The sequence below is a fragment of the Ictalurus furcatus genome, chromosome 3, assembly GCF_023375685.1.
Source record: "Ictalurus furcatus strain D&B chromosome 3, Billie_1.0, whole genome shotgun sequence".
Lineage (NCBI taxonomy): Eukaryota > Metazoa > Chordata > Actinopteri > Siluriformes > Ictaluridae > Ictalurus > Ictalurus furcatus.
In genome coordinates, this window is record NC_071257.1 from 3,492,937 (window position 1) to 3,511,909 (window position 18,973).

The 18,973-nt window shown below is 43.2% G+C and overlaps 1 protein-coding gene across 2 annotated transcripts in view; it reads right to left on the reverse strand.

Annotated features, from left to right (window-relative positions):
- The window catches only part of smoc2 (SPARC related modular calcium binding 2), a 37,708-nt gene that overhangs the window by 17,753 nt on the left and 982 nt on the right, over positions 1-18,973 (reverse strand). For both annotated transcript variants that reach the window (XM_053620413.1, XM_053620412.1), the window contains exons 2-5: positions 6,849-7,011; positions 3,358-3,464; positions 2,705-2,804; positions 611-655 (exon numbers count right to left, since the gene is read on the reverse strand). In XM_053620413.1, coding sequence (XP_053476388.1) covers positions 611-655; positions 2,705-2,804; positions 3,358-3,464; positions 6,849-7,011 — 415 coding nt within the window. The remainder of the gene's footprint in view (positions 1-610; positions 656-2,704; positions 2,805-3,357; positions 3,465-6,848; positions 7,012-18,973) is intronic.

An 18,973-nucleotide genomic window follows, 5' to 3' on the forward strand; every position in this document is an offset into this window, starting at 1 on the left:
CTCAGTATCTAGACTCTATTTTAAATCCAAGCTGCCATAACAAATTTCCCTCCTGGGCATAATAAGTGTCATCTCATGTAGGAAAGTACAACTCCACAGCTATAATAAATTAATAATCCCACTGTGAGGGAAAGAAACCGAAACAGAAAAGGGAAAGAGCGAAATGGGCCAAGACGGCATCTTTGCCTCTGAAAAGGACTGGAAAGAAAGTTGGTTTATTTAGTCAAGAACATTTGAAGGCTCTTAATCTGGAGGGGGGAAAAAAATGGTGATGTGGCTGAAAAGCCAGCATGAGGTAGATGAGTTAAATGCTGCTATTTCAGTCTGCTGTAAAATGAGATGCGTTAATAAATGTCTTGATTTTCTTCATGACTAACATTACAGTGTTGAACAGTGGACACTTAAGCGAGAGCATAAGAGCTAATATATGGAAGAAGGAAAAAGACAGAAAAAGTGTCAAGTGAACACATAATGCATAAAAAACGTATACACTTACAATACATACATACGTACACACATACACAATGTCAAAAACAATATGTGCTGTAAGGATGTATGGTTATACACACACACACACACACACACACACATCCTTTCTATAGGTATGTACCTGCTTTTCCTGGCTCTCGAGGAGTGACCTTCTCATGCTTGGAGCCTGAAAACATGTCAACACATTACGATCCTCACGTCAGCATGTCATACGAGAATACGAGAATTCAATTATGATGCGTAAGAATGAGCTCGACTAATAATAATTTAAAAAAAAAAAAAAAAAAACATCACACCAAAGCAGAAGGAAATTCACACCAGGCCTGGTTGCATTTAATAATCAGAAAGCAGCTCATCGTCCAAATCATGTCTCAAGCCTCTGTATGGCATACAGGCATGCTTTAAAGGCTTCAGGACAACATAATGATACCATCCTGGAGCTATGTTGTTTTGTTGATGTATTAATCAAGCCCTTGCATGTGCAATTAAAATAATTATACAGTTAAGTATCGGTGGACACTCAGTCCCCGTCTGAATCCGCTCCGGCGCAGGCGGCTGAGAGGAAGGCAGGTGGCTTTGGTTATGTGATAGTTTTGGCAATCTGCATGAGGCTAGACCTCGTGAGGATTAAAAGTGTTCGAAAGCGAGGCCACTTTAATGCTAACAGGTCGAGTGAGAGATCCAAGACGCTTGTATTCGTTCCCACATGGCTCATGCCTCCTGCAAGACCAAACAGAATCGCTGACTCCTGTCGAAACTGTAACGCGTCACACCACAGGACACGACTCGAAAACCTGTCGGCGATCAACATCCCCGAATGTACTGTATTTACACACACACACACACACACACACCGGTTTCTGTCGAGGAATTCAGCTGTGTGAATACAGTATGTACGCTTTAATCTATAATATTCATTCGGCATGCTTTGGCAATCATGCCCTTCTACTCTTACATTTCTAAATCATTGTACAGTGATTAATTGATCATGCTTACGTTTGAGTACAAGTTCTGTACTATCTACAGTATATCTGTACATATTTGCCTTATATCTGCATATTTCCCTTTTGGTTTTGGGGTAAAAAAAACAACAACTCTATTGCTACCCGGTCTTTCCGTATTATTATTAGTAACATTAAAGGAAAAATCCACCCTAAATGACTTGCATGGTGGTCTCTTTATCATTAAAATGAAAGTGCAGTCCCATGATTTTATTTCGTGATAAAATTCCGTTTTAGTTTAAACTTCTTTCAGCGACATGTTTCGGTTAACGTGCTTTCACTTCGGTTAACGCCTTCCTACAATCCCCACACTGCTGTTCAATTAGTCATCTCTAACTAAACAGAGTGATGCGGCGGCGCTTTAATCCTTTAGTCTGTCTAGCGCTTTCACCTCCTCACCAGTACACTCTCCTCAGACAGAACGGCTTCCAAAGCTTCGAGTTTCACGCTAATATTGCCGTCAACACCATCGCGCTAGTCATCCCGTAGATTGACAGCGGGCCAAGCCGCCAAGCCTCCAAGCCGAGTCTCTGCCATAACTCAGGACGACTGCAAACCTTTAGTAAATGATGGCCTAAATAGTGTGTCTAAATAATATGGCAGATAATGGTAGGTGGTGTAATATTCAGACTATTTAGTATAGTAATATGTAATTTAGGACGTAGGGAACACAGCCTTTTTTTTTTTTCCGTAATACTGTGTCTTCCAGCTTCTATTTTCGATTACGTATACAGACTACTGCTCCTCCTGGAGTTGTTTCCATTTTTTTGCCAATGCAGAACGTACTACCATGCACGACAACCTTCATCTGTCATCTTCGCTTTGTGTTGTACTGCACCGGGACGCGATCGTCAGCCATTTTCAGTTGGCTTTATCCTTCAACTGTAGCTTGGTGTGTTTATACGACTGTCCAGTTGGCAGCTCTGACAGCTCAGTCTCATGCTTGTTAAGTTGTCAAAGCTGAGTATTAAAGTTCATATGAGTGCACATCAACTTCAGTTAGCAAGGCATTCGTAATCCATAAACTCTCTTACTACTGGGCAACTGTATTTATAATGATTTATTAATAATAAATCAGTTGATGCAGCACAGCTGGGCAGGTGTGTGTCTTGGTTTTCCTTTAGAAGCCTATAGGCATCTACGCTATTTTGACGTGGAGTGAAAACTGCATTTTGAAAGAAAATAAAAAAACAACCTGAGATAATGAGCCTTACCCTGGCACCGAGGCTTCTTATTGGCTACCGCTGTGCCACTGATGGGCCTGCCATTGGGCGTTACACACCAGCAGTAGCCAGTGAAGCTGTGGCATTGGACCTGAAAGAGACAGAGAGAGAGAGACAGAGAGAGAGAGAGAGAGAGAGAGAGAGAGAGAGAGAGAGAGAGAGAGAGAGAGAGACTTCGCTGAGAAAGCTGAGCTTGTTAACTCGGAAGCTAACAAGATCATTTTTCTTATTGTTGGACCCAATCTATGGCTTTTCGAAATCTTTGGCCTCGCAAAAGCTCAAGAGGGTTGCATTCAGCATTTTTCACAGTCATGCAGCTATTATGGTATCTGAGGTAGTCAGACAGTTATGATATAAAATGAAACTGAACATCCTGACCACGAAGAAAAGGCCATCACACAGACACATCAGCGTACTCGCTAATAAACACATTCCGATATGTAATTACTGGCAGGAGTATTACTGTTACATGAACCTGTTATTTATAATACGAACAATTATTATACCACAGAGATGGTTCAATTCTCAGGTCAGATTTTCTATACACCATTGTGTTTTATTCCTTACATCCCTTTTTTTTTTTTTTTTAAACAAAGTTTCTCGTGCGAGTGCTTATGGAGTTTCGATTCTGTCCGTTCGCTCACCTCGCTGTAAGTGCCGTCTGGGTTACACACGGGAACGAACACCTGTGGGAAAAGTTTCTTGGCCTGCTGCTCCGTGTACTTCTTCTCAGCCGCACACCTCGATGTATCTACAGCAACAACACAGGTGTATATAGTCAACCGAAATATTATTGGCACCCTTCTTGAAAATACGCAGACACGAATGGAGGTAAAGGACTAAACTACATGTAGTTTTGTTATTATAAAGTTACAACGCACCAAACCAATAGTGTATCAGAGTTCTGAGTGCATGCTGAGCTAACTAAGATACTCGACAAGGAAATGTTCACATCGGATCGGAGACTAAATTCATCGTATTACATCATCATAGCGTTGTCATCACCGTATATTAGACGAAAGTGCACTCCATTACAGTTTAACCAATTTAATACCCGAATATCCTGCATGAGAATGTGTGCGATCGAACACGAATACGTTATTTGGATTGAGCAGATTCTGTGCTCTAAACGTATATATCTGCAGGTATGACTAGAATGTGCATTATTAATTTGTATTTTTGGCCGGAAAAGTTCACAGGGCATCTAGTTGAGAATAAAGCTGTGCATCAGGGCCGCGATCCGGTGGGACGCAAGACAAGAAGTTGCCCGAGTGAGACGTTTTTTTTTTTACGTTCGTGCAGGCAGGCATTGTCGCATCATTAATGTGAACATGTTCGGTCGTTCATCCTTAGTAACTGCCTGGTCAGGGTCACGGCGGTAGTTTTTAAAATTTATTTTATGAAAAAGAACCAACTTCATTTTAAAGAAGCAGAAAATATGGCAGGCGGGCCCTACCGTCGTGAGATCGCGAGTTCGAATCCGCGAGTTCGGGTTACTAGGCCACGCCCACTTTGGATTTAAATCCAGATACAGATACAAATAGTTGGAGCACTGAAAAGATAGCGTCGTTGCATCTCGCCTGTAGTGTGTATGACCTATTAGACAGATTCATTATTTTACATTATTTGTATCAGTACGATTGTGGTTATACATCTTGATTCACAAGGAAAATGAGAGCACCCACAATCAGTGCATCAAGTCCACTTCTCCAAGTTCACTTCATCATTCAGCTAAAGCTCTACACAGTAAAATGAGATTCTGCAAATCCTATTAGTCTGATCCATTTTGCAGCAATCACACAAAAGTGGGGGGAAAGGGGTATTTAAGAAGCCGGGATACATTCTTTAGGTTTGCCAGTGCCACTAATGTGGTAAAAGCATTTTTTTTTATATTTCCTGGAGTTTAGGGAAATTATGGATATGAATATAGCGGGGGGAAAAAAAGGACGATTCATATTCGGTATGTAATGAAGTGTGCAAGTGTGTGTTAGTGAGAGAGTGCGAGAGAGAGTAGAGGTTACAGATATAGGAAATGCATGCGTGACTGGGAAGAGCAACAACAGCCTTCTTCCACTAGACTCATCAACACAGAACCCACACACCCACCCACCCACCCACACACACACACACACTTCATCACACTCCCCCTGGACTGAGTGAGTGGACTCTCTCAGTGCTGGCAGCGACACACGAAGCCACAAGCTGAAGCTCCACCAGCGTGCCTCAAAACTCAATTTCAGCAATGACACACGCTCACTTTCTCCACTGCGCAACACTGTAATCCCAGTGCCCCAGACTGGTGAGGTGGCACCTCGTGCATGGGACACACTGCCCAGTCTGCTCGACCAAAAGAATTAGTAAAAGACAGATGGGGGAAAAAGAGAACGATGGATAGCGCAAGAAGGTGCAAACGGAGAAGCGGATTGAGAGTCTGACAGAGAGGAGGAGAGGAAGAATGAGAAACGTCTGCATGCACTGTCTAAGTTTCAGACTGTCCGGGTATGGTGTAAGGAGGAACGGCACAGCATTAAATGCAACTATAAATGGATAAAAAAAAATATGATGAGTCATTCTTATATGAATTTAAAAAAGCTCACATTTGGCAAATTTGCTGTGCTATAAGTGGAATAAAGAATATAGGAAGACGCGGTTGTTGGAAAGTAATCGACTTCGGACTCCGCTTCGCGTAGATCCGCATCCCACATCAGCGTCGTTGATGTCTTTCCCGTAACAGCGCACCTGACGTGTTTTATTCCTTACATTACTCCATTCAACCTGATCCCTTTCTGTCTAATGAGAAAGAAAAGCTACAACACCACTCACCCTCATTTTAACCAAACATGTACAAGAAAGGTACAACCCCAGCGACGAGGCATGTCGAGAGAGTCGTACGTTCTGGATGGATGGATGGATGGATAGATGGTTGGGAAAAGCTAACATAGAGACCGCGAGAGAATCTGAGAAATCTGAGAAATCGAGGTGGCTTGAAAACGTGCACATACTGGGGATACACTTAAACACGTAGTACACGGCGCAAATAAATAAACGACTAGAAACCAGAAAAAGACGCTACGAGAAATCGAGCAAGCTCTGTTTTGTTTCTGTCCAAGCGTGGCACTCGTTCCAGATGGATGGCTGGAGGGATGAATGGAGGGATAGCGGAAAAGGTTGACCAAGATGAGAAGAAAAGAAGGACGCTGCAAAGTTTTTCCTGTACGGAAAAATCACAAATAATGTCTTCGGCGTGGATGGGAAAGGCCTGGAAAGAGTGACGGATGGGACGCCTGAATCATACAGTCTGGGTACGGAAGATTAAAATGTCCCAGCTCGGGAGCTACACACAATATGATTTTTATGGCTGTCCACATATTTTGGAGAGTCTGGAGGATGTTGCGATCCTCAATGCATTGATTTGTTTTAGGGTTTTTTGTTTTTTTTTTAAACGGGGCTTGTAAAACTGGCTTCCCACCATTTTCTTCCCTTCGGATTAATGTTGATATTTGACTTAAATGTCTATTAATATACCCTGATATGCATACCAAAAGAATGAATAAAATTGCATCCTTTTTCTCTACAAGACTGAAAGTACTTGCTAAAGAAACAGATCTGGTCGAAAATGTAGTGTAGCCATGACAACAGTTATAAATAATGATTATTTTTGGGACACCTCGTGACTATAGTGCTCATGATCTCTGTTTTTCCAGTCCTGTTGTGTTTCCCTCACGCTTATACAGGGTAGCATGGGAAGGAAGTGATCGAGAGACAGACAAGAAGAGAATAGAGGAGTGAAAGAGGTCATTGAGAAGAGAGAACAGACGCACGCACCGTTTAGAGGTTGACAAAATCCTCCCAAGAGATCCCAACACAATAAGGGGGATTGTGATTCATTTGACCTTTGACCTCGCTGGGTAATGAAAGCCAATCTGTTACACCTCAATTATCAATAAAGTCATTTGTTGTTTTTTTTTGTTTTGTTTTTAAATAACAAGATCAAGAAGACTTGCAAAGCAGGATCGAAGGTTCCACGACCAAGAGCTTCTCAATTTATTAACATACCACCAATGCAAATTAGGATTTTCATCCCTCTCACCGATACACAGACTATATTATTCAAGCACGGCTGATGAAGTCTTACCTTTGCACGAGCCTCGCATGACTTCCAGCTGGGGGTCACGGCACTTGGCGCGCTGGAACTCACAACGTGAGGCGAAGGTTCGTCCGTCAGATGCACACAGGGGCTTGCGTTGAGCGCTGGAGCAATCCATGTTACACTCCTTATCCTGGTCAACTCGGAGGAACTAAAGGAGGATGCGGAGGAAAAGAGAGACAAACCTGAAACATTTCTTTCGTTTCGCTTTGAACAGTTATCCAGTCAGGGCCACACTGAAGGGTCATTTATGCTGCCATTGGGATAATCATTTCTGTCTCAGAACGATATGAACCAGAAAAGACGGCAAAATGAATCTGAACTTACTGAGATTCACTGGAGAACGGCCCAAACACAAATAGCTAAAACAGACAGTGAAGCCACAACAGGAAATAAAATTTAAAAAAAAAAAACCTGAAGTCAATAATATAGAGTAACAGAATAAATGTTTGGAGCGAGTCAGAATTATTGAAGAAGCTATTGGATATTCAGAAGTTTCTGAATTTTGAGTCACAGTTTGAAGCATAAGCAGAGACAAGACGAAGGTCATAAACGAAAAGTCTAATACGCTTTCAAAACAGTACTGATATATCAAGAAACACTTTTATCTATTATAAATCTGCTATATGAAACTGGATAAGTATAATTTGAGAGTCAAGCAGGCAAAAAATGTATTCGTTTATAATTTAATATCTGCGTAATTGTAGTACACAGCGTATGTACTAGTGGCTTTATTATCTGAGTGTGTTGGTGTGCATACTCTGTAAAGCTGTGCCTCTCTTTGTTCCTACAACTATCTTGTACTTGTTTCTAGTCATGTACTTGTGGAAAGCCTCCCTTGTGGTGCTTACATCACTGTCAGCTCTTCAACCAGCTCTTATTATATTCTGCCGAACTCGTTGGATGAGAGCGTCAGCCAAATAAATAAATGTAAATGAAAGTCTGAGCTGGCAGGATATCTGAAAACATCATTGGTTCTAACAAAAGGACAAAGAGATCTATTGTGGCAGTAAATAAGGCAAGGAAGGCCTGGTTTGGAATGCATATACTTGTGGTTTGTCTTTTCGCTGCATTGTCACAAGTGTTGGACAAAATCGGTCGCAGATACTATATGTTTTCAGCATGTGTTACGACTTGTCTTATTAAACACGTGTTACGACTCTTCTTTTCTCAGCACGCGTTTTCAATGCTTGTCCCCAGATTTGAATACGATCCAAAAAGCCATACACACACACACACATATATATATATATATATATACACGTACATGCTTTTAGATGCATCTAAGGACAGTATGGATGATTTTGTTTTTTGTAGCGCTTTATAGAAATTAGATGTTTTCTTTAAAAATGCTGATAGGTACAAGAGTAATATAAGAGGCTAAGAAAAAATACATCAAAGTAAATTTTGGTTTCCATTTTTTGGATACCTTTTCCAGAACCAATAACAACAGCACCACCGATGGTCATGCATAAACTCGATGCTTATTTCCTGGGTCAAAATATGGGTAGAGAGCATCAAACACACATAATCCATACATCAGGAATCGGGAAATTGGGAAAATGCCAAATGCTAGGAAAAACACTAGCAAACGAGTGAAACTAATATACGAGACAAATGCAAAAGAAGGAACAGAAACAACAGGGCAGAAATAACCAAGCTGAAACACAGAAGAGGTGAACACAATAGAGTAATCACACGATGACAGGACAGGGGCGGAGACAGGATCAAAACTGAAAAAAAAAGGCAAATGGAGTGAAAAAAAAAAAAGCTACGAGAGCAGAGCTTGGGTTTTGTTTTTTTTTACAACAGGTATGAAGAAGCTGGGGCTCTACACACACTACTGCTGTTCCAAAACGGTGTTGGGGCACCTTGATGTGCAGGAAATTTCTGTCCAAGACACTTTGCTTTGCATTTTAAAAATAGCAGTTTCTCTCCGTGATGTGTTCGGTGTCCACGATCACCTGAGAATAGTGTTGTCCCCCCCCCCCGCCCCCTGTTTTGTTTTCACCTCATTTACTTCACATCAAATTCACTTTTTCTTTTAGATTTTGGCCTATTCGAGGGGCTGTTTGTCTGTTAAATAATATCTATTTGATTGGCATAGACACGAGTCTAAATAACTTCTTCCTCTGAGGCGGTTTTTCGCACCGGGCACTTTTGCTGCAGTCCAGACTCACCTAATTCTATCGAACCCCGGTCTAATTGCGTTCATCTTACGTCATCACAAACACGCATGGGGAACACAACGCAACTCACCATATGTTTTTTAAATGATTATTATTATTATTTTGGTGATATTACGCACAGCGGTGGAATTCTTCGGTGTCCCACAACGTTCCCCTGCCACTCATGGTACACGTGTGTTGTGGAACCTAATGATGTCATCATCGGCCAAAACACACGCGTAGCTTACTTTACCTCCCGAACAAGTCCGGGCCCGAGTACGAGTCGCGTTCATGTTCACGGGAATCGCGGCCCGGTTCCGGTGCAACCAGCTCCTACAGGTCGTCTCGGGTCCGGTACCGCAGTGCGCTTCCCGGGTCCGCATGCCAGCTTTCACATGAGCGATTTTTCAATGCAAGCCGCGCTCTTTTTCTTACTAAACTGCCTGTGTGAATGCCCGCTCAGAAGGTCTTTTTAACCACATACTTGTCATTTTAGTGCTGGGAGCTTTGCCTTTTATGGAGCATTGTGGGCGTCAACAAATGCAAATCAGCTGTGCCAAGCACATCCGTGGTCATTTTTACGGATAATTGGCTTTCGTTACCTGCTGAGTTCCTGAACCTTTTGTAAATACTGTTGAATTTTCTTCAGATTACGCAAACATTTACACACGAGGGAGAAATGGCAATATTTCTTTGGTTGGAACTACAGAGTTGGCTAACATCACACGCAGATTTGCCGCAGAGTCACAGCATGATGACGGACCTGAAATGTTCGACGTAAAAATATAACCATCACGGACGGTGCTGCTTACCATTCTTTATGTTTTTTCAATGCCCGTGATACTTTTATGCCTATAATGAGTCCTCATTCCATAAGGCTCAACACTAATAGTTTCATAATAGTAACGCCTAGTTTTCTTAAGCCCTCGTCGAACTGCAGGTGTTCCCCGATTGTTGCGTCTTCACTCCCACCTCCAGTTCGACCTTTCATGCAAGTGAATCGCTTATTCACAAATCCTGAATAAAAGCAACATCCACACAGTGTGCGCTGCCACTCACACGTCTATCCCCTGCCTTGTCTTGCCTGGGAAGCGAAGACGAGACGTTCAAAAAGGGTCACATGTGATGCTTTTGTCTGTCTGTCAGTCTCACACCTGTGCGCTGCCTCATCCCCACACACACACACACACACACACACACACACACACACACACACACACACACACACACAAAGCATGTTTATATGTCTGTGTATATGTGAGATGAAAAGACAAGCCTGGCTGTTGACATTTGTGGCCCAATGTTGAAGATCTTTCATTTCATCCTCATTTGTCTTGCTCTTGTTTTCTCTCTCTCGCTCCCACACACACACACACACACACACACACACACACACACGTTCATCAACCCCGTTCTAAACGTGCCCGCTCTTTGTTTAGCCAGTGTAACATTTCATGCAAAATATTCAAGAGTGGGCAAGAAGTGCTCACGCTCCGTTGAGTCAACAGGTGTGGGGTTTTATGTGAGAGGGATTTGTGATTATACATAGCAACAACAACAGAAAAAAAAACAACAAAAAAACCCACAAGCCGAGCTTTTCGATATCTCTCTCTCTCTCGCTCTCTCTCTCTTTTTTTTTTTTAAATGATTGACTCACTCTTCACCGCTAAATCATCACCACAAAGCCTCGGAGCCTCAAAGGCCTCAAAGACTGCAGGACCACGCCTCAGTCGTAAATCAGGAAAGAGGAAAGGAAACAGTCACTTTGTCGGGTAAATCATTGCCCGTCCAGAAAATTAGCTCTACATGACAGCTTACAAATGAGCGTGTGTGTGTGTGAGAGACAGAGAGTGTGTGTGTTTAAAGAGCTTTGCACCTGGCAGAGGGGTGCCTAAGAGGGTTTAGGGAATAGTTGCCCCACGGTGAAGGGCGTCAGCTCTTCTGTCATCTCGGACTATAAATCTCACATGGATTTATGTAAGAGAAGAGCATAAGAGAGTGTGTGTGTGTGTGTGTGTGTGTGTATTAGTGTATATCCTCATGATTGTGTGTGATGAATGTATGAGATGAGGCTGGTTTAGATCCACTGAAATGAAAGGTTTTTAAAAAAAAAAAAAAAAAAAAAAGCATCTCACTAATTTCTCTTTCATGTGTAAAAGCAGCCGGCGTGAACTCTCCGTCCTTTCTTTCATTCCGCTTCATCCGAATATAAACCAGGCAATAAAAGAACAATAGTTCTTCTCAATTCAGTCGCCCCGCTGCCCCCCGTCTACTCCTTTTTTTTTTTTTTTTGCGCTTTATTTCATCCATTTTGGAACGAATGAATATTAACTCGTGCATGAAAGCGTCTCCTTTTTTTGCGAGTGCTGTTTGGGGTCTGTGTGTTTCCAGCTCCTGACTGACAGTGCCCCACTGTCTGAGGTCACTGTGGCCCCTCACCCTTCTCCCCCCCGTTTGCACTCGTCCCGTCTTCCTCTCTCTTCCTCCCCCCTCGCCTATCTCTCTGCAGCTGTGCCCTCGTGCCCTGTTCACTCCGTCTTTCGCGGCTGTGCTGTCAGACGGCTCGGCGGGAGGCTGGAAGGAGTTGTCAGGCACCAGCTTGAGCGTGCACCGGTGCGAAATCGGGACAAGGCCCTTATATTCCGGTCTGACTGATCGTTTTTAAATTAGTACCGAAAGACGAGTAACACTAAAAATCTTCCCCCCCCCCCCCCCCCCCCCCCCCCCCAACATTAACCTTTATGAGCTTGGCTTGATGAAATAATAATGATAAATGTAAATAATAATAAATAATGCTAAATATTATTTTAAAACAGCATGTGGAATACAGATGAAATATCGTGTTGGTCATATTATGTACCGTAGGTTTTTTTTTTTAAGTAGGCAAAAAAATTTCAAGTTAAATGAGATGAGATCATGCAATATTTGTGCAGGTTTATTGTCTGTAAAATATACTGTACATCACACACACACACACACACACACACACACACACACACACACACACACACATACTGATTCACACACTACCGGCAATGTAAACCACACCTGGGGCCAATCTACCTACTGCCAAAGCCCAGATTCAGGAGCGCTGAGGCATAATGGGATTTTTGCAAATATATTTCTGTAAAACCAGCAGCTTTCGGATATACTGTATATTCAATACAGATTACGAAATAGATATTTCGACAGGAAGTTGTTGTAGAGCTACATTCCGTAGTAAAATGGGCATAAGGCTAATCAATTCAGTTTGTAATCAGATACAGTGTCAAAACGTCTATGATGCACCTGCGCCTTTATAATACCGTGTGCCAGAAAGAACTCTTTTTGTTTTGTTTTTAGAGCTTTATATAGTATAAAATGAAAATTTCCCCATGTCAAAGCGTTTTCTCAGGCCGCCACAGGACATGAGGACATTCGCTGTCTCGAGCTCATCATCTCAGATCGACAGCCGATCGAGGAGGGAACGCCAGCCAGGACCGACTGCTATGTTTTTTAAAACAGCGATAATAAAACTCGCCACAGAGCTTAGCCAATTGAAAACAGCCAATCCGGAACACAAAAGCGGACAGTAAAGTCCGACCCAAGACTACGACGTGAAACCATTCACGAGCCCTGTGGGATTCTCCAGCCACCCACTATGACTGTCAAACACTGTCATTTTCCAGTTTTAACAGCTGGTCACAAGTGTCCCAAATGGGAGAAAAAAAGGACGAACGGACAACCGCTGCTACCTCCCAGCATGGACAAGCTGGCTATCACAGCAAACAGACGGGCCACAGACGAAGAGAATAGCAAACAGATGACACCATACTGGTCCGAAGAAGAGAGGTAATACAATGCAGATCGTTCGCGGTTAGCTCGACCGCTCTGGAAGGCCAGAGTTCGGGGGTTTTTTCTGCGAGACAAACACAATGCGTTCACTGCGAACAAGAGCACAGGAAGAGCAGATGAATGGAGTGTTGAAGTGAATACACTGAAGGTTCGCTATAGTCTCAGTGGGATCCATACTCATTAAGCAGTACATTTGAATTGACCTGCTGCTTCTTTGCAGAAGCAGCGTGAGGTAACTCATCTTGATGAATGTCTTTAGCTTCGATCACGAGATCCCGTGAAGAACTAAAGTGTGTATGTGAGTAAAAGAGGAATGGGCAGTTGACAGTGATGTATAGCTACTGACAATTTCTCCTGCGTACTTACTGATTTAGTATTGTCCTGTCCGGCACAGAGCCAAACAAAATGAGACGGAAAGAATAGCTTATTGTGAAATTAGTGCCTTTCCGTTCCTTGACTTCTGCTTTTCCTTTCATTCCTTCTCGCTTTGTTCTGCAGTCTCTTATTCTCTCGACCTAAAGCTAAATCATCGCAGAGCTAGGCTATAGAGATGAAAACTACAAACGGACGGTTTTCAGGGACGTGTGGGAGAGCAGGGTGTGCACACAAGCCATTTTGAATTTCTTTCTCAGGGACCCACCAGCATAGTAAACCCCAAATCCTATTACCCCCCTCAAGGCAGCGAAGCATTGTGGGCCTGAAAAGCTGCGTTGTGGAGGCCAGCTTCCAGCAGAGAGCACATTGTGCAGTGTTACATCCCGGGTAAGAACAGCCAGAGTACCCCTCCTCTTTTTGCCCTAGAGGGGCCCTGGGCCCCGCTCTTTTTGCCCCTAACACCCCAGCTGTGAGGGGTCAATGGGGGCCACTGGTGGAAAGCAACAGGCTTGGTATGGACGTGTGAAGCACTTCTATTGCAAGCTTCCTGGGATTGGCTGGGAACTCATTAGTCTCCAGCTTGGTGGAAAAGGAAGAACGTGACAGCTTTTAACCAGGCTATTAATTGCCGTGAAAAGATGTCAAGATAAAGAAAAGAGCGGGAGAACTGACATTTATTTTGTCTGTGCAGGTGCATTTCACAGGTGCATATCTATGCGAGCGAATCAGATTAGCCGTACGCAGATTTGATCAGACACGGTATATGCAAAAAGGACGAGCCGTTTGAACGGGTTAAAAAAAAAAAAAAAAACATAAAAATGGCGCACGGATGAAAGCACGCTTTAGAAAGCACGCTCAAATCCAAACCAAGAAGACGTTCATGAATTCAAATACCAAGCTTGTGATTGAAACAATACCACATACTGTGTCTCACGCAGACTATTCCCACTAAACAAAACAAAATCCATCCTCGGTGACGTTCTCAAACCAGAATAACACTGATACGTCAGTCTACGAGTTAGAAAAATATACTAGAGCTGTTCTCCTTCCCAAGTTTGAGTCACACTGCGCAAAATATTAGCTCAATGTGGAAATGTGGTGAAATGTGTGGACTTGGATTTCAATGGCAGATACACTGCAGCAAAAATAGTGTTCGTAGCACGAAGAGGCAGCTATCAACACCAGTTTAACACCTCGGAGATGGTTAGTGGGCGGTCTTACGACGCATCATGTGACGTGTTCATTTAGTGTCATGACTGAGCTCTTATTAAAATCTCAGAGCGCGATCGCTGGTACAACACTCGTCTACCGATGTATGTGCAGAATATGATATGATATTGCTTCTAATAGCACGCCACGCATTAATTCTTGATTCTGATTGGTCACTGCCGCAAAGCAAATCACAGGTTTGTATTAAAATGCTCGTTTTTAATACGCTATCATTGGGGAAAAAAAAAGTATTTATCATCTACGGAAGGAGTCTCAACAGTCAGTCCTTTCCAGTTTCTTGATAAAAATGACTATTATTTGGCTTATCAACCTCAAGAGAGAGAAAGTACACGGGTTGGTGAGGGAAGTACTGTTTATAGCTGCTATGACGTAAGTGATAACAGGATCTAACTGGTTTCATGGATGTTCCGCAACGTTAAACGTGGTACCAGTAACTCTGCTTAGAGTCAAGCTCCAACACACCACCTCGTGACTGATTATTTTCTTATAACAGCAATCCCCCGTGTGTTTTATTTCCTACATATACAAGAAGGAATCGGCGAGAACCGAAGGTCTGAGATGCATCGAATGTCTGATAAGGCAGAGTAAGTCAGCGTTTGAGTGTGAATGTACATGTGTGTGCAGGCACGTGCAAGAATGCAGTGCGTGTGTGTCTCTGCACAATACAACACTACCTCCCACATTCCTGGTTGCGAGTAGAGAGCGCGGTTAACTACCCAAAGCTATTTGTTAACGTTTGGTCGTGAGGCATCTCGGCATAGCCAGCAAATAATGAGGCTGGGGGCAGCAGCGGCGGATCGAACCCCTAAATCACAGCTCCCCAGCTGACACCACACATTCCTCTGCGCTCTCGTTTACTCACATGCTCATACACGTGCATATTTGTGCACTTTGTACCTTTGCTTGTTGCTGGGGTGGTACCCTCAAGGGTACACCTTTCCGTAATTTTCTCCCCAAACTGGTCATTTGCCAATTCCCAGTCACACAACGGCTTCCTCTGAGACACGTGAAGCCAACCTCTGTGTCTTTTCATCACATGGCAGAGGAAAGTGCTATCTGCCCTCTTCCGCATACATGAGCTCACAGATGCCCACGATTGGCTAGTGTTACTGTGATTGACAGAAAAGAGAGTATGCCATCCCTCTCACAGCGTGGCAATGGCAGCGTGGAGATTTTGGGATTCAAACACTTTTCTCTTGCACTCACCTTAAATAATTTAAAGGTTTACAACACTACATACGAGGTACAAGGGGGAAAAAATGTAGGAAAGAGGCACACCTGAAGATTCCACCCCAACTGCCAAGGAAAGGTATGGTTAAGTACTTAAGGCAAATCATCATGCACCAAGCCAGTTGGTTAAAGTTGAAAGGGGGTCATGTGATTATATTCGATGTCTCCTCGGAACAAAATCCGGGACTTGGATAGCTTGAAGCGACTTGGTTGATATTTCTTCCAGAGTGCTGACTCCAGTCCAACCTGTAAGAGGATCTCTACTGTTAAAACAGGGCGATTTAAGAAACCAATTCTACTTTATTACTGTGAAATTGGCTTTCCCTGGCGCAGACTGTGAAGTGTGTGAAGTGCGTATAAAAAAGAAAAAAAAAAAAACCTGCAGGAACTCGGCTGTATATTTTCTCCCTGTCCTATCCGAAACTTGTGTCGATTTGTACTTTTACCCCAGCAAATATGCGCAGTCCCGTAGATGCCCTTGAGACCAAATTGCCAAAAGCCCCCGATTCATGGATGGATAGCTGGCCTGGCGCAGACTAGCGGGGAACCAGATGCCAGTGGGGGGAAACATTGACAGCCACTGTCTCTCTGGCCATGCTGCTAACAACCCACATCAGCACCAGTTAGACACACTCAATACCAGCAATGCCCCCTTTACCAATCCCCCAAGACGTAAAACCACACCAAAACCGCTGATTGGCTCTGGAAGAACGTTCAACACACACATTTGTACAGAGCTGACAGAACCAGAACTAGATGGAAAACAAAGATAAGCCCAAGACTGACTTGTAATCACAAAACAATTTCATGGTCTAATATTTTAACGATGATTATGTTTAAAAAGCAAAATAAAACCATGAGGTAAAAATGACAGCTTTTTTTCAGACTGAGACACATATTATATCTCCAAACCTGTCAAACAGACACAAATATTGACTGCTTACCAACATTTATGGATTATAAAGTGGGCTATTTCCTATTCCTCCACTGACATGTTTAAGCTCGCTGGCACGCACAGAGTATTGGTTTCCCATAAGTGCTCAGGCTAGCTTCTCTATCAAAGCCAGCTCTGTTCCTGCTCCTCGCTCCCATAGGCCTGTCTCTGGTGGCTACGGGGTAATGAAGAGCGGCTTCCCGCAGTCACCGGGCTGGGTGTGTGTGTGTACACACGCCGCTGGCCGCAGAAGCTGTTACATATTTGGCAGGTCTGTGAATCTCACACTGTTCCAGGCAGCGGACAGGTACACCGAGCTGTGCCGAGTCCTGGCGTCAGGAGGATATGTACTGATAGAACACCTGCGATTCAGCGTGTGTTATGTTACACAGAGAGAAGGTTGGACTTAAAGATGTTTTTTGTTTGTTTAAATAAACAGGTCAAATCTTTACGGTTTAGGTGCGTTCCGTGTTTCTCACCAGCTAGTGACGTTCCGAGCGAACCTGACTTTCAGCACCTACATAAAAAACTTGGCTGGTCAAGCAGTTCTCAAAGCGCGTGCCAGATTCAGTGGCCTAAAAATAACGTCCTCACAATAACACGAGCTGACCAAAGTATAAGCTTGGGCTGGGGTTGCACAACGAGCATTTCTCGAGAGTAGAGCGAGACTCTGAGACTCTGAGCCGCTCTAAAATGCTCGGAAGTTTTCAGCAGTGAAAGGAAACGTTCATGCTCTCATTACTGGATATGTTGCAAAGAACTATTAAGTAGACAAAAAAATAATAAAATGGGCTGCCTTTTTACTTTATATTTCTCACATGCGGTCGACGATTTTAAAAACCTTGACTTCGTCAGGATCATCGATCACCGCACTGTTACAAAATTTGGTGTTGATTACAAGAAGCTGTAACCAGTGCAATCCAATAAAAATCAACTAGTCATTTCATATATTGACTAATAAATAATTACATAGCATGAGTCCTTCATTATCCATCCATCCATCCATTTCTGTACTGCATATCCTACACACTGGAGCCTATCCCAGGGGACTCTGGACTTGCACAAGATGACGCAATATCGCAGGACAATTTGAAAATGTCAATCAGCCTACAACGCATGTCTTTGGACTGGGTGAGGAAACCAGAACACCATGAGGAAACTCCCAAAGCATGGGAAGAACACGCAAACTCCACACACACGGTGGAGGTAAGATTTGAACCCCCAACCCCAGAGATGCGAGGCAAAGGTGCTAACCACTAAGCCACCGTGTCCCCCTGCTTCATTATCAGCAGCAACAGCAGCAACATCACCATAATATAACGTTTCGTTCATTCATTCATCTTCACCCTGGTCACGGTGATGGTGGATCCGACATCTATCCCGGGAACACTGGTCGCAAAGCGGGAATACACCCTCAACGGGACACCAGTCCTTCGCAGGAGACCAGACAAGCACTCATTCACACCTAGTGGCAATTTATCTTAGCCAATCCATCTATGTGCGTGTTTTTCGGAAGTGGGAGAGAACCTGGAGGAAACCCACACAGGAGAACATGCGAAACTCCACACAGACAATAGCTGGAGGGAACTCGGGAGCGGTGAGTTGTAGAAACCAACTCTATAACTCGACTTCCCAACCAAATAAAGATTCGTATGAAATACACTGAGCCGGAGACGCTTGAGTCCCTTTCCCAGGGTTGAGAATTATCTGAAGAGTGAAAATAGCAGAGGAAAAGTGAAAAGGGAGAGAAAAAGGTTGATCAGAGGAGGCTGCTCATGCCACGTGCTCATCATATTAACGCTTTCCTGCACCAACGCACTTTCCTCAGTATCACGACGAAGACGATGATAAAAATCATCAACCTTTATGTATTGTCGGTAAATTGTCTAGATAGCAATGTTTATAGTGCATTTAAGCTCAAATATGCTTAGTACAAGTTGGGGTGGTATCAAGATAGCTATAAAGCGTAATGCATTTTCGAAAAACAACGCCTTATGAATACATTATGCATTATGAATGTGTTCATTGTTCAGTATGACCTTCATAGAAACTGTTACCGAGTTGTCCTTCATCATGCCTTCCTCTGTGTCCTAACAACCATCATCATCATCATCATCACCCACTACTAAAGTTTTCCAACACTGAAATACTCGTGTCTGCTGTCCTTAAATTCATCACCACCACGGTCATCAACATGAACGCGAAACCTTTCTTAGAAATGAAAGGTCTCCTCGTTGTTCCATGCACCTCTTAACTGTTCAGTGATCGACAGTGCGAAATAAAAAAAATAAAAAAGAATAAAAATATCCGATTGTCATTACTATCTCAAAAGTTTCCATCAA